This window comes from Leuciscus leuciscus (genome assembly GCF_965113295.1).
Source record: "Leuciscus leuciscus genome assembly, chromosome: 7".
Classification (NCBI taxonomy): domain Eukaryota; kingdom Metazoa; phylum Chordata; class Actinopteri; order Cypriniformes; family Leuciscidae; genus Leuciscus; species Leuciscus leuciscus.
This window is the reverse complement of record NC_138731.1, coordinates 17,559,634-17,585,254: the sequence shown is the minus strand read 5'-3', so window position 1 is coordinate 17,585,254 and position 25,621 is coordinate 17,559,634. Positions and strand designations below refer to the sequence as shown.

The 25,621-nt window shown below is 41.5% G+C and overlaps 1 protein-coding gene across 2 annotated transcripts in view; it reads left to right on the top strand.

The window, feature by feature from the left end:
* The window catches only part of LOC309503115 (cilia- and flagella-associated protein 91-like), a 41,201-nt gene extending 15,963 nt beyond the window's left edge, over window positions 1-25,238 (top strand). For both annotated transcript variants that reach the window (XM_082175808.1, XM_082175807.1), the window contains exons 3-17: window positions 4,868-5,025; window positions 5,792-5,869; window positions 6,032-6,088; window positions 6,213-6,397; window positions 7,337-7,514; window positions 7,906-8,063; window positions 9,171-9,353; window positions 9,948-10,081; window positions 10,176-10,289; window positions 12,022-12,093; window positions 12,188-12,334; window positions 12,964-13,185; window positions 21,314-21,462; window positions 22,380-22,471; window positions 23,906-25,238. In XM_082175808.1, coding sequence (XP_082031934.1) covers window positions 4,868-5,025; window positions 5,792-5,869; window positions 6,032-6,088; window positions 6,213-6,397; window positions 7,337-7,514; window positions 7,906-8,063; window positions 9,171-9,353; window positions 9,948-10,081; window positions 10,176-10,289; window positions 12,022-12,093; window positions 12,188-12,334; window positions 12,964-13,185; window positions 21,314-21,462; window positions 22,380-22,471; window positions 23,906-24,159 — 2,181 coding nt within the window. In that variant the 3' untranslated portion in view covers window positions 24,160-25,238. The remainder of the gene's footprint in view (window positions 1-4,867; window positions 5,026-5,791; window positions 5,870-6,031; window positions 6,089-6,212; window positions 6,398-7,336; window positions 7,515-7,905; window positions 8,064-9,170; window positions 9,354-9,947; window positions 10,082-10,175; window positions 10,290-12,021; window positions 12,094-12,187; window positions 12,335-12,963; window positions 13,186-21,313; window positions 21,463-22,379; window positions 22,472-23,905) is intronic.
* The last annotated feature ends 383 nt before the right edge of the window (window positions 25,239-25,621 follow it).

Genomic DNA, 25,621 nt, shown 5'->3' with positions numbered 1-25,621 from the left:
TTGGGTCCATGGGATGGCCTGGATGGGTGTGGGATTTCCCGGCCTGAAATTGTGTCCCAGTCCGGCCCTGGCCGCAACGACGCGTCGACATCATGGATTACGTCGACTACGAAAATACGTCGACACATATGCGTCGACGCGTCACATTAATTATTTACGTTTAAATATCGAGTGATGGCGGCTTCTGCTCCCGCCTATACGCTGATTTCACGCAGCCGTTATTTTGAAATCGAACGCGAGGCTCCGGTGGGAAGAAAACCGGAAGTGTCGCCTTTAATCACAGGAGAGTCGTGAATGTGATAGCGTATTGTTGTGTTTAATGATGTTGTGTCAATTCAAAAAATGTACAAACATTTCTTTCATACTTTAGACTATATACAGTGAAATTCATTTATAAATAAAATAATTTTTTTATATATAATTCAGAATGTAAAAAACGAAGCAGGAATGAACTATATACATATCTTATATTGGATAATAACATCCAAAAGTGTAAATCGCGGCAGCAGCTTCAGGTTGGTAATCCAAGGCATTGTTGTTTATCTTTACTTCCGGGGTTTTACCCACCGGAGCCTCACTTTCGATTTCAAAATGGCGGCTGCGTGAAATCAGCGTATACTGTCTATGGCTCCCGCTCATGGTGAGAATGACAGACCACGATCATCCAAAGTATGGGAATACTTTACACTACGGCCGAACAGAAAGGTGCTTTCACTATGAAAACTATGCCCCATTCGGCGACAATAAAATGGACTTTAATTTATAACTTAAACTTAAATCTGTTAACGAAGCTTTCAGTGCATTTGCCAGTTTTTAAAAGTTGTGTATGCACATGTAGACTAGAGACCTGCACTCCCGCGGGACACAACGCAACAGAGTGCGGCGCGGGAACATATATCTGATGGCCGAGTGCGGGCGCGGGCGGTAATGCACTCGTGTGTGTGCTGGTTGCGGGAGAATAAAACGATTTGCGGGACTCCCGCAAAATAGAATTATCTAAAAAAATGAATAAATTGTCATTCATCTGTTGCACAAAAGCAACAAGAACAACTAAAACAAAATAGAAACGGTTTACAGGCCAGAGTCTTTATCTATTTATAACATGTTTGCAGCGTTGAACAATGTAGCCAATCACAGACATATGTGTTGATTTCTTGAACGCCAATCAGATGCATTTAAGATAGAATCCCCTCACCGCTCAAAATGGACTTTTTGTTCAGTGCTGAATTCTGCATACTGGCAAATCATCTGATTATAGCAAACAAAGTGTAGATATTATGAAAGATTCATTGTGCAGCCAGTTTCATTGATAATAACAGAGATTTGTGAGATCGTGATGAACTGAGATGTCAGCTTTTTAGGGATTATTAAGGGAGAAATCCGTCCCGCGCAGGTCTCTAATGTAGACTTTAAAAACAAACGACTAAAATAATCGTTAGATGCAGCCCTAGTTCCAACGAACTCCTTGATTATTAATGTATTCTAAGAACAATGTATCTTTCATGGTCACTGAAAAATAATTATTCCTTAGCTGGTACAGCACTTAGAGCATGTAACAAGATCAAGATCGTAAAAGGGACTTTGTATGCAAACAGAGAATCAGAAACCAAATGCATAATTGTGCACAAGTTTTATTAACTAAATCACAAACATGACTAAACTAAACAAACAAACAAACAAACAAACATCCATAAATTCATCCATACATACATGCATAGGTTAGGTGGTGAGTGTTATGGAACCGGAAGCAGGAAATAGAACTATGAAACAGATCTATTTAACATTGAAAAGAACCATCAGCTTATTTCAGAGCACCTCATTAAATTGATACTTGTATGGTCAGTTGCAGTGGATATAATTCTTGAAGTGGTTGAAATTGGAGTGCGTTGATGGGTCCGTGAGTGTCAAATGTCATGGTGCAAGTTGCAGTCGTTTTCTTCTCTGCTGGGTGGAGAAGATATGATGGACTTGCATGGTGGTTTCGAGCACATGGCTGTTGTGAGTCGAAGCCTGCTGAGAGCACGCTGGATGGCACGAGAAGAGCCAGGAGTTGATCATTGCCCATTCCGTGATGGTAAAGTTGCAGTTTTTCTGGATTGAAGAAGAGTCTGATAGAATACTCAGATAGATATAACAAATCCACACTGCATTCTAAGAGAAGGTGATGTACATCAAAGCGTGAGTCATCAAATGAGGATTAATTAGATAGGAGACATGATACAGGTAAGGTTACATTGACCGTTGGTTGTATAATAAAATACATACCATGGTGTATACATAATAGGACACAAAACATCACAATCATTCACACAGTTTCTGGGATGCATGTTCATTTCTAGATCAGTTTGTTTCTGATTAATGCAGCGAAGTCTGCATGGAAGATTGTTTCTGTCTTCCCATTGTCTCTCTCTTGCACATGCGGCCACATTCCTTTGGATCATAAAACTCTCTGTGTTTCCTGTAACAAGACACCGTCCTGCCAGTGTGTTAGCTTCATTTGGGATGTTAGTTTTTGGTGAAAGTTTCACAGTGAGTTTGCTGGATTATTCATTAAATAAATGACTTTGTGTGTTGGTCCAGACGCTACATTAGGGCCGCCATGCCAGGTGGAGGCGCTGTGGGGACACAGTTGCATTGCCACAGAACGCTCCAGCGGGGGGACCCCAGTGTACCCTTTGGCCACGGCCTCATCGAGGGCAGAGAAGGCGGAAGAGGCCGCTGAGCAGTCACGAAAAGTCTAACCCCTAATTTCCACCAACTGCGGAACGGCTGCGGATCCGCTCCAAAACGGCGGCGGGGTCAATAGGTTTCCATTAAAGTCAATGTGTGTATTTTCACTGACTGTGGAACGGCTGCGTTCCGACTCCGGCGATCCGCAGCCTTCCGGAGCAGATACGCAGAGCTTCTATTTTTGCCGGATGCCGGAGAGCTCTGCGAGGAGAATTCGTCGGGTTGTTCCACACCAGCAGTCTCAGATCACCCTGGCCACCAGCCAAAGTATCCCCTCTCATGGAGAGAATAGATTGGGGTGTGGCAGAGGGGACTCTACCTCTAAGGAGGTCATTGAGTCTCAATTGCACCATTGCGATGGTCATGTTCCCACAATGAGACATCTTTAAAAAGACGCGCCACGTGCAGCTCTTTTAGAGAGAATAAAACTCAATAGCAGCGCTGAAGCGCCCAGGGAGAAAACACACACTGTTGGCAGATCACTGCACAGACCAGCAGCAGGAATGAGATCTCGCTGGAACACGCCGTCACACCAACACCGCTGAAGAGTCGCTCATCTCGTATTTAGAACTCGTAGACAGCTTGCAGTGGAGAGAAGTGACGAAACACTCGGCTCCAAAGCAAAAACATAATGCGAGATTGCCGCGCTGCTCCTTTTATACCCACGCGGTGGGGCGAAGTTGCGCTATGCAAATTCCGCAGACCCATGGCATTGTTTTGCCATTGGCTCGTTTTGTAAGAACTGGAAGGTGATAGGCTTCTAAGCGAAACCGCCATTTCATCATTCACTGACGTAACTCGTAGTGACTGAACGAAAGGGAACAGGATTAATTGTTGTATTAAAAGACTCACTCTAGTTAAAAGAGAGAAAAATACTGTTAGGTTGTCAAAGGGGTAAAATGATGCAAGTCTGAACTGCTAAATTGCTTTAGGTTATTGAAATAAATGGAAAATGGAAGACCCTGCTGACACAGAAGTGGTTTTGATTTATTAAAGGTCTCTCTGGAATACTGGACTCTGGTAAATCGCAGCATTATGTGGTCACATAATTAAATATAATGGCCACAAAAACAGTAGGCTGCATTTGTCCCCGACAGACAATTTCTACACTGTGCTAGTTTCATGTCTTTCTTCTCACACAATTTCTCAAATCAATATTCCAGTTAATTTATTTACTTATTTGTTATACTTTTTATTTACTTATCTGTCTTGTATTAAGCATTCAGGATAAAGTACAGCCAGTCATTATTGCATTATGAATTCTATCTTGTGTAGGGAAGTCTGGCCACAAATCCCTTTACGACTCTTCTTCTCTACGGTCTCTTTTTCTCATGCTCTGCTTAATATCCTCTGTATTCTCAGGATTGTAAGCATGGATTAGGGAACACATTAAACTTGATTTGATATTAATGGCACACATGAGTGCAAAGAGATGACAAGGTAAGCTCTTTTGCTAAGCTCTAGTTCCAGTGAGTCATTGTCAATGACTGATGTAATTCAGATATTCAGAAAATCTGAAATAAACATTAACATTTCTGCTTCATTCTAAATAGGGGAGAATGGGGCACAACCAATGTAATGTATACATTCTATTACATTATTTAAGCCAAAAAATTGAGAATTAACTTAAGAAATGTACCTTTACTATGGTTAAATACATTTTCACTCTTATCTTCCAAAGAGTTTTGAATTTTGGCATAATTTTTTTCTCTATATAGTGTTGATATGGCATCTAGTAAATGCACTAAGTTTTGTCATGCTAGCATGTGTGGAAGTATTTTAAACAAGTGTTACAACTAGCCCCACGTTAGGCTGTGCCCCGCTTACCCTTGAACATTCAAGGTTTGAAAAAAGCATTCTGTAACTTTCAGAACTAAGTGTCCTTCCCAGAAAAAAAAAAGTACATTTAATGAAAGTAAACTGGAGAAACATATTGTACTGTACTTCTACTACTTTTTGACTGCCTGTTTCATTCTAAGAGTCGGAGAAACAGTGTACAATGGTCATAAAACCCTAAATTATGTCTGGTGTTGTGCAAAAAATTTAACAAACATTGTAAGTGTGCCAAAAAAATACATGATATGACCAATGATATGTCATTTTAAGAGTACAAACAATTGTGTTTTGTTTCTATTAGCGGAAGGTCCCAGAGTTTAACTGCATGTTTAGTAACCTTGCACACCACCCTCCTTACACCTTACGTCTTGAATCCACTGACCCTGTGCCTGCATTTATTGACCGGCGTTGGCGGGGCTTCGCTGAGCAGAGGAGGCAGGCCCTGCAGCGACTGACAGGGTAAAATACACCTGAACACCATATGAAGACAATAGTTTCCTACTTTACAAATATTATAATAGATGGGTGAAGGACAAAAAAATTTGTGAATGAATTTTGACTGAAGAAAACTAAGCCTGGTTTCATTACCACCCTTTTTGCATTGTGACATTTTGCATTTTTAAGCACATTTCCCTCACAAATTCTCCACCAAATGATTTGGCTGTTTGTTTGTTTATTTATTTATTTGAGATACGATATTGCTTCTTCAATGTTTGTGGATTATATTTAGGATATTTTAATCTGTTATCTTGCAGTACTACAACAACAAAAAAAGTGAGTTTAGCTGGTTGAGTTGCATTAGTAATGTGTTGAAACTCACTGTTATGGTCGGGGGCGTGACTTTTCCAAAACACACTCGAAGGGGTTGACCAATCACAACACACTGGTCCAGCTGACCAATCAGAGCACATTGCACTGGAAGGAGGTTCTTCATAGAGACAGGAACTAAAAAGAGCGTTACTGACAGACTGGGAAGAGGTGCTGCAACAATGAAAAATATGTGAAAATTTATGTTTTTGTTTTTCAAAATCAAGCATGCAAACCTATTCTAGAAGACCCAAAAACAAAATCAAGACTTTGAAAAAGGGCGTTATAGGTTCCCTTTCATTTCTTTAAAATAATAATAATAATAATAATAATAACATTACTGACACAAAACTTTTAAAGGCATGTGTATGCTGTAATTGCATATGAATTAATCTTTATATTTCTGTGTCTGTGTAAGGGTTGTGTCTGGGGTTCATATCCATAGACAGAACCCTGATGATGTGACAGGAGTGGACCGCTGGAAGTTTTTCAAACGGTAAGACACACACATATGCAGAAAAATTAGTGTGGGTCACACCAACTAAACATTTTGATTTAGCTAGAATTATTTGAACAGTTAAAGCGTATACTAAACAAAAATAATGAAATTATCTTTCCCTGTCCTTCTCCCTTTTTTCTCCCATTGTCTTTCTCTCAGTCCTCTTATTCCTTTTGCTCAACAGATTCCTTCTGATGTTATATTTGCTTTGTCAAAGTAAGTCATGAGGTGCTTGTCACTTCAGCCTTGATCTGTCAATAGAGTTATTCTAGTCTATATGATCTATCAAATACTTGACTTTATTTCTATCTTTCTATGTGTCTGTCTAATTTTCTCACAGATCTGACCTCCTTTCTGCTCCTAATGGAGATGATAAACGGCCCCCCACTCCGTTCCACCGGAGCGTGGGAGTTCAGACTGACTATCGGGAGAGTGAGACACAGACAGACCCCTACACTCCAGACCATGTGGTTCGTCCTGGGACAGCCTCCCCTGAGCTGCTCACACTGGCCACACTCACATGGGGTAAACCACATAAATAAAGTTGCATTTATTTTATGCTTTATTTTATACTGCCTCTTACTAGCTCCTGTTCAGGTTGACAATGAGATCCGTTCATACCAAAAACTATAACTGTTACTATAACGATAACGATAGAGTTTTAATAATTGTTCTAATTCTATGAGAATAGGGAAGTCCACACCACAACTATAATGATAACATCACAGAATAGCAATATCATTGGAATCACTTTCAGAACATTTTTCCAGCTGATGAACGATAAAAACATTAACAGCCAATCAGAATCCACCCAAGTTTAAACAGCTTGACCATTTAAAGTCACCTTGAAATCAAAATGGACAATTCTAGTTTTGCTTTTTAAAGGAATTTTACAGTTTTTTTAATTCACGTTCCCTAACCTTTAATCAAAATAACTTATCTTCTCTGATGATGTTTTTCCCGGCGTGAGGGCGGGACAACCTGTCAATCACATGACATCACAGCAATAGTAAACCTCAACCATGATCCAATCAATTCCCGATAAAGAAAGTTCTTGTTCGAGAAGCCGTTTCACTTGGATATACATTGGGGAGAACAAGTATTTGATACACTGCCGATTTTGCAGGTTTTCCCACTTACAAAGCATGTAGAAGTCTACACAGAAGGTACTCACTCAACTGTGAGTGACGGAATCTAAAACAAAAATCCAGAAAATCACATTGTATGATTTTTAAGTCATTAGCATTATTAGCATTTTATTGCATGACATAAGTATTTTTGTTTTAGATTGTACCTAAAAATTACAGAGCTCTACATGCTTTGTTAGTAGGAAAAATCTGAAAATCGTGTATCAAATACTTGTTCTCCCCACTGTATGTCACAATAGGGAAGAAAATATTAGTTACATTTATACAGTAGTTAATGTTCTTGGTGTGAATGGCCTTATCCCTGGTTGTTTTCCAGGCTGTGGGCTGCCTGCAGGGCTAGCGGAAGTGGAGATGATTGAGAGGGCGAGAATGAAGAGAGCATGGGAGGCAACTCTGCCCCCGCTGGACGACCTCTCTCAGCTTGACAAAAGAAGAAGGATGATGGAAGAGATGGAGAGAAAAGAGTGGGCCTTCAGAGAAGAGGAGATTGAAAAGTGAGCACTACCTGAAGTAACAGTTTGCCAAAAAAATGTTTACTCACAAAGTAAATGTGAATCTTTCGAAGAATATCCTGGCCACTCTCTTCCATATAATAACAGTGGATTGGGACTGGGTTTGTAACTTGTAAGTTTGTACTTAAGTACCATATAAGTTTCATAAAAGCAAGATCCATCCATATAAGGTCCATATTGACTTTTGTTGTATGGACCAATATCCCTGAAACATCTTTCAAAATATCTCCTCTTGTATTACGCAGAAGAGTACCATATGCATTTTTGGGGGATAAACTAATTAATTTAACAACAGTATAAAGAAATACTATCTGTACTTCTGCGATGCACAAACACGTACATGCTGACTTTTGTTTTACTTGTGTTTTATTAGGCTGCAGGAGGCACGACAGACCCTTCTGGTGCAGCTCTTGCGTCAGAGGGAGGAGAAGCAGGAGGAGGTCAAGATGGAGCGACTGGAAGTGAGCTTTTCCCAGCTCCAGCAAGAGAAGGATGCACGGATTAAGAAGATACGCAAAGACTACATCATATGTAAGGCCACAGTTAGATAAATAATCATCATAATGAAGTACTTAAAAAGGCCCCATTTTTTACGTCAGTTTTTGTTGCTTTTAGACCATGTGTGTTTGCTTTGAGACCATACACTATATATATTACAGGGATGGAATTTTTCTAATATTTAATGCATGTATTTTATAATGTAAATATATGGTCTGACGCGCTGTGTGTTTTAGAATGAGTGTGGCATTTTGTTCATTTATACGAAAGCAGCTCGTCCCAAATTTGCAACGAGAATTTATAAATATGTTGTCAACAAAAGATAAGCTTTAAGGTCTCCCAGCAGTTTTCCGCCCAAATATAAGCTCTGTAGTTTAACGTTTCAAAACAAAGAAGGCAAAATAGATATTTTTATTGTAATTTGACTGTTGTTCTGTTAAATAAAATGCTAATTATTATTGTTATGAATGTGCAATAGTATTATTGCATTAGTAATATACACAGCCCGGACAAAAAAAAAAAAAAAATCGCTGTATGGATTTAAATTGGCAAATGCTGAAGAGTTTATGACTGGATCATTATTGCAGTGATTATTATGTTTCTAGCATGTTAAATGTTTGGCAACAGGTCTTCTAACCCTAATTGATGGAGTGTGTAGCTTTTCTTAAACAACCATGTAGGAAGACACATCATGGCCATATTCCAGGATGACAATGTCAAGTTTCATCAGGCTCAAACTGAAAGAATGGTAGAGGGAGCATGAAGAGTAATTTTCACACTTGGATTGGCACCTCTTTTTTTTTTTTTTATTGTTATAATTTAAATAATAAAATATTCTATGAATAATAATATTAATAATAACATATTATTAACAAAATAACAAAATTATTATTGTTGTTGTTGTATAGTCATATTGAATGGGGAAAACTGTACTAGCACTAGACTTTTATTCTGATAAAAAGTCATCATTCCCAAAATCACTTATTTAAAACTAAATAAAGCATAGCATGTATTGAGAGCTGTCAGGACATTTTGGGGTTTAAATCAGATTATATGTTTAAATCAGATTACCCTCATTTATAAAAAATAAGCATTTAAAAACTGACATAATTTGAACTAACGTCTTTCTGTTTCTCACAGCAATGCGGAAGCTTCTGGCAAAGCGCAAGAATGTGGAGGGAAAGCTGGAGAGACGTGATATCATAAAGGATTATTCAGATTATGGGTCTCAGACATACGCTCCTCTGTCTCGGATTGGCCGGATCCCAGAGCGAAATTCCAACCGCTATGTGGTGAAGAGTCCCTTTCTCAGCACGTATCAAGGTCTGCTTCTGCTTGCACATCAGCTAGGTTGATTTCCTTCTGACTCTTCAGGACACACTAACGTTTCTTGTTAATTATTTTTTATCAATTTCTTCACATATACACGGATATATTTTTATTTTCATATCATTCTTTGTTAAATATAATTTCTTTTTCTTTTAAAATTTAATTTAATTAAAAAAAACTTCTTTCAAATCAATTCCTTTCTTTCTTTCTTTCTTTCTTTCTTTCTTTCTTTCTTTCTTTCTTTCTTTCTTTCTTTCTTTCTTTCTTTCTTTCTTTCTTTCTTTCTTTCTTTCTTTCTTTCTTTCTTTCTTTCTTTCTTTTTCTTTTTTAAATTAAAAATGTTCTTCTTCCAAATGAAAACTTGTGTCTTATTGAGGAAATACGTGCTATGACTTTTCTAAGCAATTACAATGATTTATAGGCTAACAGTGTTCACCTGGTGGATGAAAAAAGGGTAAAAATAAAATAAAAAAATCACTCCAGATCAAAATGTTAAGAGACTTAGAAGAGACTTTTTTTCTGAAAAATTATTTCATCTCGTTTAAAATAAGGGATAAAGACCTGCAGTATCATATCTGTGTTTCTTAGGTCTGTTAGAACTGGAGGCAGGTCTTTCTCCATCTGTCATCGAGCCTCAAATTAAAGTGCCAAGACCTAAAGTGACTAAAGGCTTCATCACACGCTCAGAACGCAGAGATCTAGAGCTCATGAAGACTCATCAGGTAATGAGCTGCTGGGTGCTTTTCACACTTACTTTCACTGTGGGAAGAGAAAATGAAGTGGCAGATATCACCCTGAGCTCTCCTTTCCCACTAGGCTCTGAAAGAGAAAAAGGTCTGCAGGGTGGAAAAGAAGCCTCTGCGGTTCCTCTTTAAGACGGAAAAACCTGCCCCACGACCCCTAACCCCTGCGGTGGATGAGCCCTCTGAGGTACAGCCCACGTTCATGCTCTAGACAATTCAGGTCTTCCTTCTGACGTGCAGTTTGCAAGTCAAAACGTGTCTGAATACGGGCGGTTTGGATAGCTTTAGGTATAAGCACATCTATGTGATTCTCTAAACTCACATTTTCAAAGAAATAATCATACTTAAGTGTTCCTAAAAACAATTTCATGGTTTTCATGATAATGTCAAATTAAAAGTTTTACTCTAGTGTATTTTATGATGTTTTAATAATCTTTTGTTGTGCTTTAAGGAAGTACAGTTATTTAGATTTGTTGACTAACATTCTAAAGCACATACTAAAGTACTTGATTAGAATTTTAACTGTAGTGTGTTATTTGATATTGCATTTACATTTTTAACACAGCCATTATGTTAAGACTGTAGTATGACCAACTAGAAGTTAGTTAGGGGTAATCTGTCTTACTTTTGGGTATCAAATTAGACCAATCTAAGATTTTATGGACCTGACTTAAAAAAGTCATGAGCAGTCTTAAAGAAAAAAGATTGATGACTGACTTGTAAGATTAGTCTTAGAAGTTTATGCAACCGGCCTGGTTTCACAGACATGGCTAAGATTAAATCAGGATTATGCCTTAGTTCAGTTTGGACAGTTATTTATAGACAGATTTATAGATTTATAGACAGTTATTTGGACAGCTTTTATAAACAGGTTCTAAAAAACATTACTGGTGTGCATTTTGAAACAAAACAATGGCACTGACATATTTTAAGATTAAACAGTTTAAATTAATATACATTAATGTGTTATTACAAATATATTTAAATACATGACATACAAGGTTAAATAAAAATTACTAAATTGATGATTAAAGCATTAAGCATAAAGCATTTTAGTTTACCATAAATGCTTGTCAGCACATTCGACAATACACTTTAACCGTTTTTTTATTATTATTGTTTTTTACTATATTTCAAAGACAATAGAATTATGAAATTACATATAAAGATGTACTTAAGTCCTACTTAAGTGTCAAAAGCACTCTGAAGTTCAACTAATTGCATTTAATATAAATTTGAACTATAATACATCATCATGTAATTGCAATTAACATGCAAGTTCCGCAAAACATTACATTCAGTTTCAGAAATTCTTTTAAAGTATATTGTTTCTGTAATAAGTACTCTTAAAAAAAAGTGTTCTAAAGTGTAAGTTTTTTTTCACAATGTGGTCAAAGGTCTTAATAGAACCAAAGTGACCTGAAGATACTATACCGTTCAAAACTGGTATATGATATTTTTTTAAAGGAAATCAGTACTTTTTTTCAGCAACGACACATGTTGTCAAATTGATCATAAGTGACAGTAAAGACATTTCTAATGTTAAAAAAAGATTTATATTTTAAACAAATGTTATTCTTTTTAAAAGTTTCTTGAGCAGCAAATCAGCATATGAGAACGATTTATGAAGGATCATGTGACACTGAAGACTGGAGTAATGATGCTGAAGATTTACCATCACAGGCTTACATTACATTTTAATATATTACATATAAATCAACTAATTTAAAATGTAATAATATTTCATAATATTGTAAATAAATAATAAATGCAGCATTGGTGAGCATAAGAGACTTCTTTCAAAATCATTAAAAAATCTTACCGGACCCAAACTTTTGAACTGGGTCTTTGTATAATTTATTATGTCATTCTGTTTGTATGTCTCATTTATCATTCTGAGACATCAATATCTATAACAGGGAGATGAGGAAAAGGAACTGGCTATCATCTTTCTGCAGAAGGTGTTCAGAGGAAGATCTACCCAGAATCAGGTAAGGCTCAGTAGGGGGAGCGTGTTTTTTAACGGATGTCTTGTGTACCGGTAGTTGTTGATGTGAATGGATAATGACGTCTGTTGCGTGTCAGATGTTCGAGGCGAAGGAGAAACGATTGGAACTGATCCAAGAACTGCGTACCACGCACGCACTGCAGAAGGAGGAACAGGACAAGAAGGAGGCGGAAAAACAGGTCACACTCGCCTTGCAGAGACAGAGAGACATCCAGTCTGACAGAGTAAGACCGGAGATATAAATGATTCAAATATGATAATAAGCACCTACTGTACCATGAGAACTTTGAGATAAAACTAGTACAATCACAATATGGATTTTAAGACATTCACAACATCACCTCTGCTTGAACATATACCACTGATCTTTTCAGGCTTTCATGGCTTCTCATGGGTCATGTAATGAAGTTTCAGATTTTCCTGCTATGAAAACAATATTCATATATTTGTATTTAATTTTCAGAGCTCAAAATTTCTCCCTCCACCCCATCAGTGAAAATTATTAAAACTACTGTAAGCTATTTTTAACAAAGTCTCTGATCATTACAGTCTGATCTTAACCATTTGTGGAGAATATTTGAGAATAAATTGATTGATAACTCGTGAAAAAGTGCAGCATAGCATACATTTTAATGTAAATGTAGGGAATGGTGCTTACATTTAAGTCTATTTTAAATACAAAACATTTTTTTTTAAACAGTGTAATCTCAGGACAAAAAAAAAATATTAACAAAAATATGTTTCACAGTCTAAAAGAAACAATTCTTGTGAACAAAACAATGATGCAAGAATTGACTATAGTAAGCTATAGTAACTCAATTATGAAACTGATTAGATTCTGTCTTTCTCTCAGGTGTCTCAGATTGAGTCCTGTGTTGCTGGCCTGTCTGGGGGAGTGATCGTGGACATGCTGGACTTTTTGTCTAAAGAGTTGGTCCGGCTGCAGGAGGAAAGGCGAATCCACGCCTTTACGCTATTGGCTGAGAGAGACCGGCGTATTCGTGAGGCTGAGGAGAGTGGAAGGCGGGAGATAGAGGAAAGGAGACGCAGAGAGGAGGATGAGATATTTAAACAGGTCACTAAAACATCAGTGTCAGTGGACAATAAATGTGCTCTTATTTCTACCCGACAAAATCCCTTGAACTTACACTACCGTTCAAAAGTATGGGTTTGGGTTTTTGAAAGAAATTAATATTTTAATGCAGCAAGGACACATTAAATTGATCAAAAGTGACAGTAAATTTGTTTTGTAATGTTACAAAATCTTCTGTTTCAAGTAAATGCTGTTCTTTTGAACTTTCTGTTCGTCAAATATACCTTAAAGAGAAACGTACTCGGTTACTAACGTAACCTCGGTTCTCTCTAGAAGAGGGAACGAGTACTGCGTAAGTATCTTACGCTAGGGGAAAATCCCTTTTCCGCGAGATTTTGAAGCCAAAAAATTATCCTTAATGTTGTATTAATGTAAAACGCGTTGCGGCAGCATACAGACATAGGCAAGACGGCTCGTGTGCCTATTGGCTGTTCTGCGGCAACTGCAGCAGCCTATCGAGCGAGGCCTAGCGTGACGTCAGACCCAATGAGGGTGCTTCGCGCCCACTGCGTCACGTCCCGCCGAAACGGGCGTGGCTTAGGCCTATAAATACAGCTCGCAGGCAGCTGATATCTGGTTTTTCATCGCCGAAGCCAACCAGAGCGTGTGCATGCACGGCAAGATACGCAGTACTCGTTCCCTCTTCTAGAGAGAACCGAGGTTACGTTAGTAACCTAGTACGTTCTCTTACGAGAGGTCTCTCGTACTGCGTAAGTATCTTACGCTAGGGGACCCAATGTAAAACGCCGTGCGTGCTGGGATCTGACACCAAAGACCCAAGGGCGAAAGCCCGGGGTTCATATAGTGCATAATCACCAGGGGAACTCAAAGGGAGTCCGGGAAGAGGGAGGGGCGGAGCCGCGCTCTTCCACATATAGCAGCGTCCCTTAGACGCAAATTACATCATACAGACAGGGCGGAGTACGACCTGAGCTGATGGAAAATTGTGGGTCTTATTTATTTGCCCATAAGCATTTTGCGGTCGATCAGCGAGCAGTGCTCATCAACAAGTGCTCAGCAGACACAGAATTCTGAACCGATAGCATCAGAACAGACAGTACTGGTATATTTAGACCGACAACAGCCTGGCCTGTAAGGCGGGAACCTCTAGGTTATAAAACCTTATAAATGTAGACGGGGAGGCCCAGCCTGCCGCCATACATATATCTTGCAAGGCAATCCCACTTGACCAGGCCCACGACGAAGCCATGCTTCTCGTGGAGTGCGCTCTGACACCCAACGGGCACTGCATACCCTTGGAAGTGTACGCCAGCGCAATGGCGTCAACTATCCATCTGGATAGGCTCTGTTTCGACGCGGCTAGTCCCTTGGAACGTCCGCTGAACGAAACGAAGAGCTGCTCCGTCTGTCTGAAGACAGATGAGCGAGACACATAAGCTCTTAAAGGGATAGTTCACTTTGAAATACATTTTTGGTATGTTTTAGCTTACCTCAAGGGCATCCAAGATGTAGGTGTCTTTTTTTCCGCAGTAGTTTCAATTTTGATATATTTAGGTCAAACCGTTCTTGTCTGTCAGTCATATAATGCAGGTCGATGGTCACTGTCTCAAAGAGCATGCACAGAGTCCAAATTAAAACAATTCCCCATCGTCCAAATTAAACAATTCCCCATCGTAAGTACACATTGATGGCCTAAGACACGAAACGAGCGTTTTGTGTGACAAAACGAACAGTATTTATATCGTTTTTACGTCTTATACACAGCCATGTCCAAGTGATCTGATCTGACGTGTACGCAGACTGGTGCATAGATATATACAATAGATGTCGCCTTAAAGACATTCGTTCCAATGAACTGCCATAGACAAGGCGACATCTAGTGTGTATATATCTATGCACCAGTCTGCGTACACGTCAGATCAGATCACTTGGACATGTATAAGACGTAAAAACGATATAAATACTGTTCGTTTTCTCACACAAACCGCTCGTTTCGTGTCTTAGGCCATCAATGTGTACTTACGATGGGGAATTGTTTAATTTGGACGACGGGGAATTGTTTTAATTTGGACTCTGTGCATGCTCTTTGAGACAGTGACCATCGACCTGCATTATATGACTGACAGACAAGAACGGTTTGACCTAAAAATATCAAAATTTAAACTACTGCGGAAAAAAAGACACCTACATCTTGGATGCCCTTGAGGTAAGCTAAAACATACAAAAAATGTATTTCAAAGTGAACTATCCCTTTAATGCCCTGACTGGACAAAGGAAGCTCGCGTCTCCTTCCTCGTCAGAGACAGGGAAATGACCTGCGCCCTAAACGGTGTGTTGAGGAATTTTGGAACATAACCGTGCTTAGGTTTGAGTATAACTCTTGAGTCATTAGGCCCAAACTCCATGCACGTCGCGCTTACTGAGAGCGTGTGTAAGTCTCCTATGCGCTTCACCGAAGCGAGAGCCAGAAGAAATACTGTCTTGAAAGACAGGTGTTTAAGATCAATCGTCTGTAAAGGCTCGAATGGGTCACCTTTCATGGCCTCCAGTACCACAGAAAGGTCCCATACGGGGACTGAGGAGGATTCAGTCTCTCAGCTCCTCTAAGGAAGCGGATGACGAAATCGTTCCTTCCTATTGACTGACCAAGCGTTGTTTTTGAGAACGCTGCTATGGCCGCCACATAAACTTTGAGCGTGGAAGGGGACCTGCCCTTGTCCAACAGCTCTTGTAGGAAGGAGAGAACCTCCGTCACCCCACAGTCTGGGGGCGACACGCCACGAGCTGTGCACCAGCTGGAGAACACTGACCATTTTGAGGAATAGAGACGTCGCGTAGACGGAGCTCTAGCCTGCGTGATCGTGTATAACACTCCGCTTGGGAGGTCAGCGGGTACCCGTTGATGGTCCAAACATGAAGGGACCACAGCTCTGGGCGCGGATGCCAAATCGAGCCCTTGGCCTGAGAGAGGAGGTCCCTCCTCACTGGCACTGGCCATGGGGCAGTGCTCGCTAGCTGCATCAGAGCTGGGAACCAGGGTTGGTTTTTCCAGAACGGCGCTACGAGAAGCACTGAGCATCCTTCTTCCCTGATCCGCTCTATCACTTGAGGCAGGAGAGAGACGGGAGGAAAGGCATAGAGCAGGCGGCGGGGGCCATACATGAGCCAGCGCGTCCCTGCTCTTGGAGAAAAATTCCAGACAGTGAGCGTTTTCTTGAGACGCGAACAGGTCTACTTCCGCTCTGCCGAATTTCTTCCACAGCAGCTGGACTGTCTGTGGGTGTAGAGACCACTCGCCTGTCGGAACATTGTTCCTGGACAGTCTGTCCGGTCCTACGTTTAGGAGCCCTGGCACATGCGCTGCTCTCAGCGCGTTCTGTCATCCTGTGCAGGTTTCGGGACCTGAGGCCGCCCTGGCGATTTATGTAGGACACCACTGACATGTTGTCCGAACGGACCAGGACGTGGTGTCCTCGTATTTGGGGACAAAAACGCGTCAGCGCGTTGTCTACTGCCAGCATTTCGAGGCAGTTTATGTGCAGAAGCTTCTCCCGTTCCGACCATTGGCCGAAGAACGGTCTGCCCTCGAGCAGCGCTCCCCATCCCGAGGTGGATGCGTCCGTAGACACCACCTTCACACTCGAGGAAGTCCCCAGGCTTACACCTGATTGGTACCAGTCTTTTGCTTTCCAAGGTTTCAGAGCTGCGATGCATTTCTGATTGACCTTGAGACGAAGCAGACCGGAAGCCCACGCTCGGCGCGGCACTCGCGCTTTCAGCCAGAACTGTAGCGGGCGCATGCGAAGCAAGCCCAGCTGAAGAACTGATGATGCTGAGGCCATGAGACCTAGCATCCTCTGAAATTTCTTGAGCGGGACAGATGCGCCGCAGCGGAAAGAGCTCGCTGCGCGCTGAATGTCTAGCACGCGCTGTGGTGACAGTCGCGCTATCATGGACAGCGAGTTCAGTTCTGTGCCCAGAAAAGATATTATCTGTCTGGGGGACAGAGAACTCTTCGCCCAATTGACTCTGAGACCCAGATTCTCGAGGTGATCGAATAAAATGGTCCTGTGCTCTATGAGCATCGAGTGAGATTGATCTAGAATCAGCCAATCGTCCAAGTAGTTCAATACTCGCATGCCCTGTAGCCTGAGGGGTGCGAGCGCTGCGTCCATGCTAGGGACAAGCCGAACGGTAGGACTGTGTACTGAAATGCCTGGCCCTCGAAGGCGAATCTCAAATATCGCCTGTGACGTGACGCTATCTTGAAAATACGCGTCTTTCAGATCTATTGACACAAACCAATCTCCTCGGCGAATCTGCGCGAGGATTTTTCTGGTCGTGAGCATTCTGAACTGTCGCTTTGCAAGCACTCTGTTCAGTTGCCTTAGATCTAGTATGGGTCTGAGACCCCTGTCTTTTTTCGGTACCAGGAAGTATCTGCTGTATAGCCCTCCTTCGCTCTGAGCTAGAGATAACGGCTCTATGGCCCCTTTGCTCAATAGTTTCAAAATTTCGGCTCGAAGTAGGTGTGCTACTTCTGTTTTTACCGTGGTCTCGACGCGCGTCGCATAGCGACGGGTAGCCTCGCCCATGCATCTGCATGAATGGCTAGGGGTTGAATGCGAAGCGCGCTCTGGTCGCTCAGCGACAGAGGGGCTTCGGTGTGCTGTAACACAAGCGTCGAGCTTATGACATTCGAGGCAGAGGGCGCGCTGATAACAGCGGGCAGATTGCCCGCACTCGGCTCCTTGGCTGCGGTGGTTAACCGAGAGGGGGAGGGCTGGGCGAGTCCCGTAGGACTTGTCATGTCTATGTGTGGATGTGGGCGCGGGATAGCGGGCACATTTACCACACCGAGAGCATTGTCCGCCGGAGCAGAGCGAATGCATGTTGGTTTAGTTTTTACAGAAACCTCGAGACATGCAGGACGTAGTGATTGTGGGCACTGGGCAGTTGGCACATCTGCTACGTTTAATGCGCAATCGAACTGGGTCGATTTTATGTGCGCGAGCCCTGTGTGACGGGCTGTGCTTGTGTGTAGGAATGGGCACTGGGCAGTGGGCATTTTGTCTACACTCATAACACCATCGGCCGTGGCCGGGACACCAGAAAATACACTCTTTATGGGATTTATCTGGGTAGCCGTAAAAACGGCATTTGTGTGCAGGCAAGCGGGCAGTGGAACCGGCTTGTTGACTGCAAAATACACTGGAACAGTCACATTTCTTGGAACTGAACGAGCGATGAGTTTTGGTGGAAGTCCGGCCGCAGCGGGACTTGGACACCGTCGTTTCCCTAGGCGTGCTAGGACGACTTTGGGGCCTCGGGCTTTACCGCAATCCTGGGCCCACGCGGGGCGGGGCGGCGGCCAGATGAGCGAGAGCGCGGTCTCGCGCTTCGGGCCTGTCGGCGCTGCGAAGTGGCGGCGGTGGGCGGAGGCTGAGGCTGTGAGCTCTGAGCAGACGGTTTCGCTCGGCCTGCTGCAGAACTGGAGCGCTTCGGCAGGAAGTGCTTCATAGCCTGTGACGCTTTCTGTACCTCGGCGAATCTTTCCGCGAAATCTTTGACGGAAGTTCCGAAGAGGCCAGCGGGAGAAAGCGGAGCGGCGAGGAGCGCTTCGCGCTCAGACTCAGACATCTCAGAGAGCGTTAGCCATAGGTGTCTCTCAGTCACAGTGAGAGAGGCCATGCTCCGTCCTATGGCCTGTGCAGCAGACTTAGTAGCGCGGAGAGCGAGGTCCGTAGCACTTCTCAAGTCTGGCACACAAATTGCATCTGGTCCTTTCTCGACCAGTTTTCGGAGGAGATCGGCCTGGAAAATTTGCAGTTTGGCCATAGTATGCAGCGCTGACGCAACCTGCCCAGCGGCGGAGAAAGCGCGACCGAGCAGGGTTGACGTCATGCGGCAAGCTTTTGAAGGCAGAGCCAGCTTAGCGCGCCGTCCAGCGGAGGGCGGGCAAAGGTGGGCTGCTATCGCTTCTTCGACCGGCGGCAGCGAATGGTAACCTCTGTTTTTAGCATCGTCAACAGCGGAGAATGCTAGCGAAACAGAAGAGCGCATTCTAGCTGAAAAGGGGGCGTTCCAAGACTTAGCGACTTCTTCGTGTAACTCAGGAAGAAAGGGCGCTGGTCTGGACGCAGGCGAAGCGCACTCCCTGGGAAGAAAATATCCATCCAGCCGGTTGTGAGCAGGCTGTTCAGGCGTAGACCACTCGAGGCCGAGGCTCGCCGCAGCCTGTGCGAGTATGCGCATCAGCTCTGACTCGATGCTAGCTCTTTTGCCTGACGATGCGCGGACAGAGGTCGCGAGATCCACAGAGCTCGCCCAATCCTCACTGCCCGATGCCAGGAGAGAGCAGGAATCATCTTCCCCCTATGCGGCTTTTTCATCAGCGTCATCGACGGAAGCGGCGGCAGACGGCGGCCGCTGTCCGTCAGGAAGAGACACTGACGAAGCCGGTGAAGCTGGCGGGCGAACCGGCGAGCCCTGTCGGGTGGGGGAAGGTTCCGGGACCCGCTGAGCACGGCGCTTTTTACGGCGCGGCACTACAGCGGGCGGAGGTGCAGTCTCAGTGAAATAAGCCAGGCGAGTCCTCAGAGTCGCCATAGGCAGTAGCTCGCAGTGATGGCAGCCGCCGTCAGCAAGCGCGAGAGCTGCATGATCCTCACCCAGGCAGGAAACGCAGACAACGTGGCGGTCCCCGTCGCTGAGTGTGGCTCTGCACGAGCCGCAGGAAGGCATCTTTAAAAAGACGCAAGCTCTTTTAGACAGTGTGTGTCGCAGCGGCAAACACACACACAACAGAGAGTGTAAAGGATATAGGCGCCGGATAGCGCAGCAGGAAGGCGATTGAAGGCGGCGCGGCCAGCGACTTCAATGACGACTCTTTCCGCTGCAAGTGCTTCCTCAGACGGCGCGGCTTCTCTCCGGATCCAACGATGCGTGTGCTTCGCTGAAGAGGTGAAAAATCAGATATCAGCTGCCTGCGAGCTATATTTATAGACCTAAGCCACGCCCGTTTCGGCGGGACGTGACGTGACGCAGTGGGCGCGAAGCACCCTCATTGGGTCTGACGTCACGCTAGGCCTCGCTCGATAGGCTGCTGCAGTTGCCGCAGAACAGCCAATAGGCACACGAGCCGTCTTGCCTATGTCTGTATGCTGCCGCAACGCGTTTTACATTAATACAAAATTAAGGATAATTTTTTGGCTTCAATATCTCGCGGAAAAGGGATTTTCCCCTAGCGTAAGATACTTACGCAGTACGAGAACTGTATCATCGTTGGCACCAAAAGAAAAATTAAGCAACACAACTGTTTTCAACATTGATAATAATAGGAAATGTTTCTTGAGCAACAAATCAACATATCAGAACGATTTCTGAAGAAGGATCATGTGACAAGATTGGAGTAATGGTGCTGAAAATTCTGCTTTGCATCACAGGAATAAAATAGTTCGTCAAGAAGGCAAAACCTTCAATCTTCAGTCAGAAAAAGATATCTAAAATAAGGATTTTTAAAAAATATATAACTAATTAAAACACTTTAACATGCACGTTTAAACAACTATAAAATCAGAAATGGACTTTAATTGTCGACACTCCTGCTCGTGTGATGAGAGATGACACTGCGCGGTTCATGCACGGCTTTTCAAAATGTCACAAAGCACAATAGTCACATAATATTCTATTTCAACATGAAAACTACAGCTAGCCAAATTAAAGAAAAGTAATAATGATTCTTAGATAGATAGATAGAAATATATCGATTTAGATTCTAGCATGAATTAGCAAACTGCTAACATGTTTTAGCATTGCATTTTTTAAGATGTTGCTAGCATGTTTCTAGCATGAACTGAGAAACTGCTTACATGTTATCTTTGATCAAATTAATGGAGCCTTGATGAGAGACTCTGGTCGACCTCAAATTTTTGAAAGGTAGTGTGTGTGTTTGTGTATATATGTGTATTTTTTTTCTCCAATATTGTCACAATGTAATCATATTTCACATATTTCATATATTTTTTTATGTGTGTCCAAGTCATACTGTGCACATTTTCATCTTGTACTGCAACTGGCAACTGGCAGCTTTCCAGTCTTCTTTTTCTATCAGAGATCTCTTGTCTATCTGTATATCTTTTGGTATCAGGTGGTCAAGGTGCACCAGGACACAGTAAACATGTACCTGGAGGATGTCATCCTGGGCTCCACTAACCAGACAGCTGATGCCCAGGCCAGAGAGGAGATACACCGTAAGGCTGAGGAGCTGGACAACATCACCTATGCCATGGAGGAGACGTACGTTTCTAGTCTCGAATGCTATGACATCCAATTAAACCAGTTTGAAAATTTCACAACCAAATTGCTTATTGATGACAATGAACCACAAACTCTTATAATCATGCTGTTCTTTTCAGCACGGTAAAAATCTTTCAAACTGTCAAAACAGAACACTTCACTGCACTAAAGAAAAGGAATAAATGCACCTTTAGATTTCAGTATATTGAAAAGATTCTGACATTCAAGACATGTTTGTCACTGACGCTTGAATACATCAGAGGTTTTATTAGACTCAAGACCACTGTTGAGCTGCCAAGGATGAATCAGTTGAGAATAGACGCAAACATTTTGTTTTATTTTACTATTACTTTAACCACAATCTCTTCATTCATACTCTCTTTAAGTGTTTAGTTATGGCGGAAGCTATGCAATAGAGACCTTGAGAGAAAATAATGCATGTAAGGTGTACAAATGACTCACTTCTGCTTTCAGAAGGTCCTGAAAATAAAATATACAACGCCATGCTTAGATTTGTCAGACTCAGCGGGTGACTTCCACCCATTGTGTTCAGCCTGTTCAAAAACTTTCTTATACTTCAAGGCAAAATGCAGAGAAACACAGTTACAGCCTAAGAAATATGTAATGTATGAAAAATATCTATGTCCACATATTCCTTCCCTCAATAAATAATAAATTATGGATGTCAGATGTGACAGCACAGCTGTGGGAAATCACTAGAATCAGACACTGTGTATTTGCAGTCATATAAATAAACTAATAAACATTGAATAACCAAGTTACAGAGATCATTGTTGTGTTTCCTTCAGTGAGACTGCCAGCATTGATTGTTTTAGAGCATTTTCTTTGTCACAAACCAAATGAATCAGCTTTAATCGGCCTGTGTTGTGTCTTTCTTGGTCTGTGTATACGTGCAGGAAGAGCAGTCAGCAGTCAGAAGAGATTGTGGCAGAACTCGTCCACAGATTCCTCATTCCTGAGGTCCAGAAGATAAATGTCAGAGAAAGAGGTGGGTTATTCAATCAGGCAGATAATCAGTAAAATACCAAACTATTACAGGCCAAGCCAAATTAGTCCTCAATGTCATTATCTTCTTCCCCTCATGCCATTTAAAGAAAGCATTAAAAGGATTTAAGGAACAGAATGAACCAAAATTCAAGTCATGCTATACTGTATGTTTCAAGCTTATTACGAGGACTTATTATACACACACACACATGTATACATATATATATATACATATTTATATATATATAATAATTGTGGAGGTTACACATTTAAAATGAATTTATAAAATTATTAAAATGTTTAAATATAACATGATTAAATTAATTACAAAATGTGAAAACATTGGCATTGCAAGTAGAACCATTCCAGCTGAAAATATATGTTTAGTGTTGCTCTTGAGTTTAAGTCTGTAATCTGGATTTGAAACATTATAACTGTAAAGTACTTCAGCTTGTAGTTGAGTGACATGAGGATGTGTATACACTGGAACATTGTCCTTTTTTGTTATTGCTGAGATATAAATGTGGCATAAAAGCTGGAAGTCATGGCCAATTTCTGAGGTTACAGACCGCAAACGTTGAGATGAGAACAAAGGCATATTCAAAAATGAACTCAGGCTATTTCTACACAGCATCTCAGTTTTTTGCCATTAATACTGCTAAGTGTAGTGCACTCCATGAATGTCTTAAGAAGATTTGAAAAGCCTCATGCAGATCTTTTTCATGCATAAATTGCCACCTGACCAGTATTTGTTAAGCTTGACTTTTTTGTGTCCTGTGAATTTGACGTCATCAGTATGCGTGTGTATCACATTCGTGCCATGTGGCCTGTGTTAAATATTCAATTAATTATCCTTGCAATTTACCATGGTTAGTTTTTAATTTGCCAGTAAAAGTGGGTTGTGACCATGACTGTCAGCCTCCATAAACAACAAAAAAGCTACATAAATTATCAGAAAGGAACATGAAAGTGTTCTAATTAATTGGGAAAAAAAAATAAAAAAAAATAAATGGTGTTGAAACCGTGCTTTCGTTACAAGTGAACCCACATTTAATTTAGTCATATTTTCATATTTTCTTTAACCTTTGTTTATGGTTTGAGGATAAGGGAATGTTACACAACCTTTGGCATCAGTCTAATTTGGCTGCTTTTACCAAGTGACAGATGAATTTGTGCCAAATCATCATGCCTGTTATATTTAACCCTATAATAGTACTAATATAATATAGTAAAATATATATTAGCATAAATATAGGTTAATACTAATTTCTGTTACATATCCTTACAATATTTCAGCCGAATATAAATTATAAATGTAAACTAGATGTGTTCTGTCTCACCACCTTATCAGAACAGACATAAGAGCCAATCTCTGGTTGCGGCCCACTAGTTGAAACCCACTTTAAAAATGCAAACTTTGCTCATTTTCTTTTAGTTCGCCAGAGCCAGAGAAGGCATCTACAGGCAGCCCGTTCAGTCATCAGTAGCAGTCTAGGATCTTCTGCGGTCTCCCAGCCCCCATCGCCCTCAGACAGAGCCTCTTCAGCAGTCCTGAATGACATACTCAGCCAAGTAGAGGAGGCTGTTCCCAGAACCATGAACCCTAGAGACCCTGGACCAGCACAAAACAATCTGACCAGTGATCCAACAGCAGACACTCACAATGGGAATGGAAAACATGCAGACTAAGCCCAAAGGCAGCACTACAAACCATTAATATAGTCCTACATGTAAATGTTTGCATTAGTTGTCATAGTTTGAGCATAGAGTAGCTTGTGTTAATAGTTACACAATAAAACCAGCATTTAAATTTATCAGTAAATTACTCTATTTTACATTAATAATTATTAATAATAACTCAGCATCACAGTTTGTAGACTACTCTGTACTCTGTAGTACAGCATAGACTTTTATAAATAAATTTTCATCTTTATAAAATTTTTTTAAAAATCAGGTAGATCTAAACCTACAGAATGTGTGTTACGCACTGATAGACTGGTTTTGCGTGAGGTCGAAAATACCCCCACGCAGATTTCACTCATGTACAAGTTGGTCACTTGAAATTAGAAGTAATAGTATACTTTATTGTCCCCGAAAGAAAAAAATTGTTGTGGACTACATGTTGCTGCATAGACATATAATAGACAGAACTCAGATTTTACACACCGAGTTCTGTCAGTTAAGAAGGAAAAATACCACTTAACGATAGATGGGTTTACACTCAACTGCTCCTAGGGCTGTGCGATTAATCGTATTTCGATTTCGCCTTACAACGATTATGAAAACAAGATAATCGAGATAAAACGATTATTGTGCAACTGCCGCATTCCATCCAGCGCACTTTCCTACCTTCACATCGGTGTGCTTTCGCTCCTCCCTTAGCCAAACTTAACATCCAAATCAGCCGAATAATTGAGTGATGTAAAATACAGCCTACTCTTGCTAAACTGCGGGACGTGCTTGATATTAAACAGTGTTATTAAAAGCGCATTAAGGCACGAAAGAGACCTCAAGTATGCATAACTGTGAAGAACACTGTGGGCTTCAGATACGCACCTAAACGGTCAAATAGCCTACACATAAATATGTCGAAATGCCGTTTTGGTATGTGTAGATAGTGGTACTATTGGACTGTTTTGACCCTAAAGTGTTACCGTACCAGGAGTAAATCTCGCGAGATGGGCGAGTGAAAACAAACGTGAATGTATGTGCAGCGGGAACTGAATGACTCTGTTATTGTGGACGTTAATAAAGAAGAATCAAGCATTCATTCTTATACTTTATTGATCAAACAACATGGTGTCAGAAGTGGGATATCATTCCTGGAGACATTAAAAGGAAGTTCAAAGAAATATGCAACCCTGAAACAAACGTGATAATGGAGAGGCACAATTTCAACACCAGACATCAAAAACCTGGCGAAACGATCAAGGCATATGTGAGTACATTGAGAAATCAGGCTAAAAACTGCAATTTTGGTGTATTAGAAAACGAACTGATAAGAGACAGACTGGTCTGTGGAATAAGTAGCGACAGTGTCAGACGCACACTGCTAAAAGAGACTGACCTAACACTGTCCAAAGCAGTACGCATTTGCCAAATCAGAGAACTCACAAAAATAGCAAAACGCTCTCCAGACCAAAAACTGCGT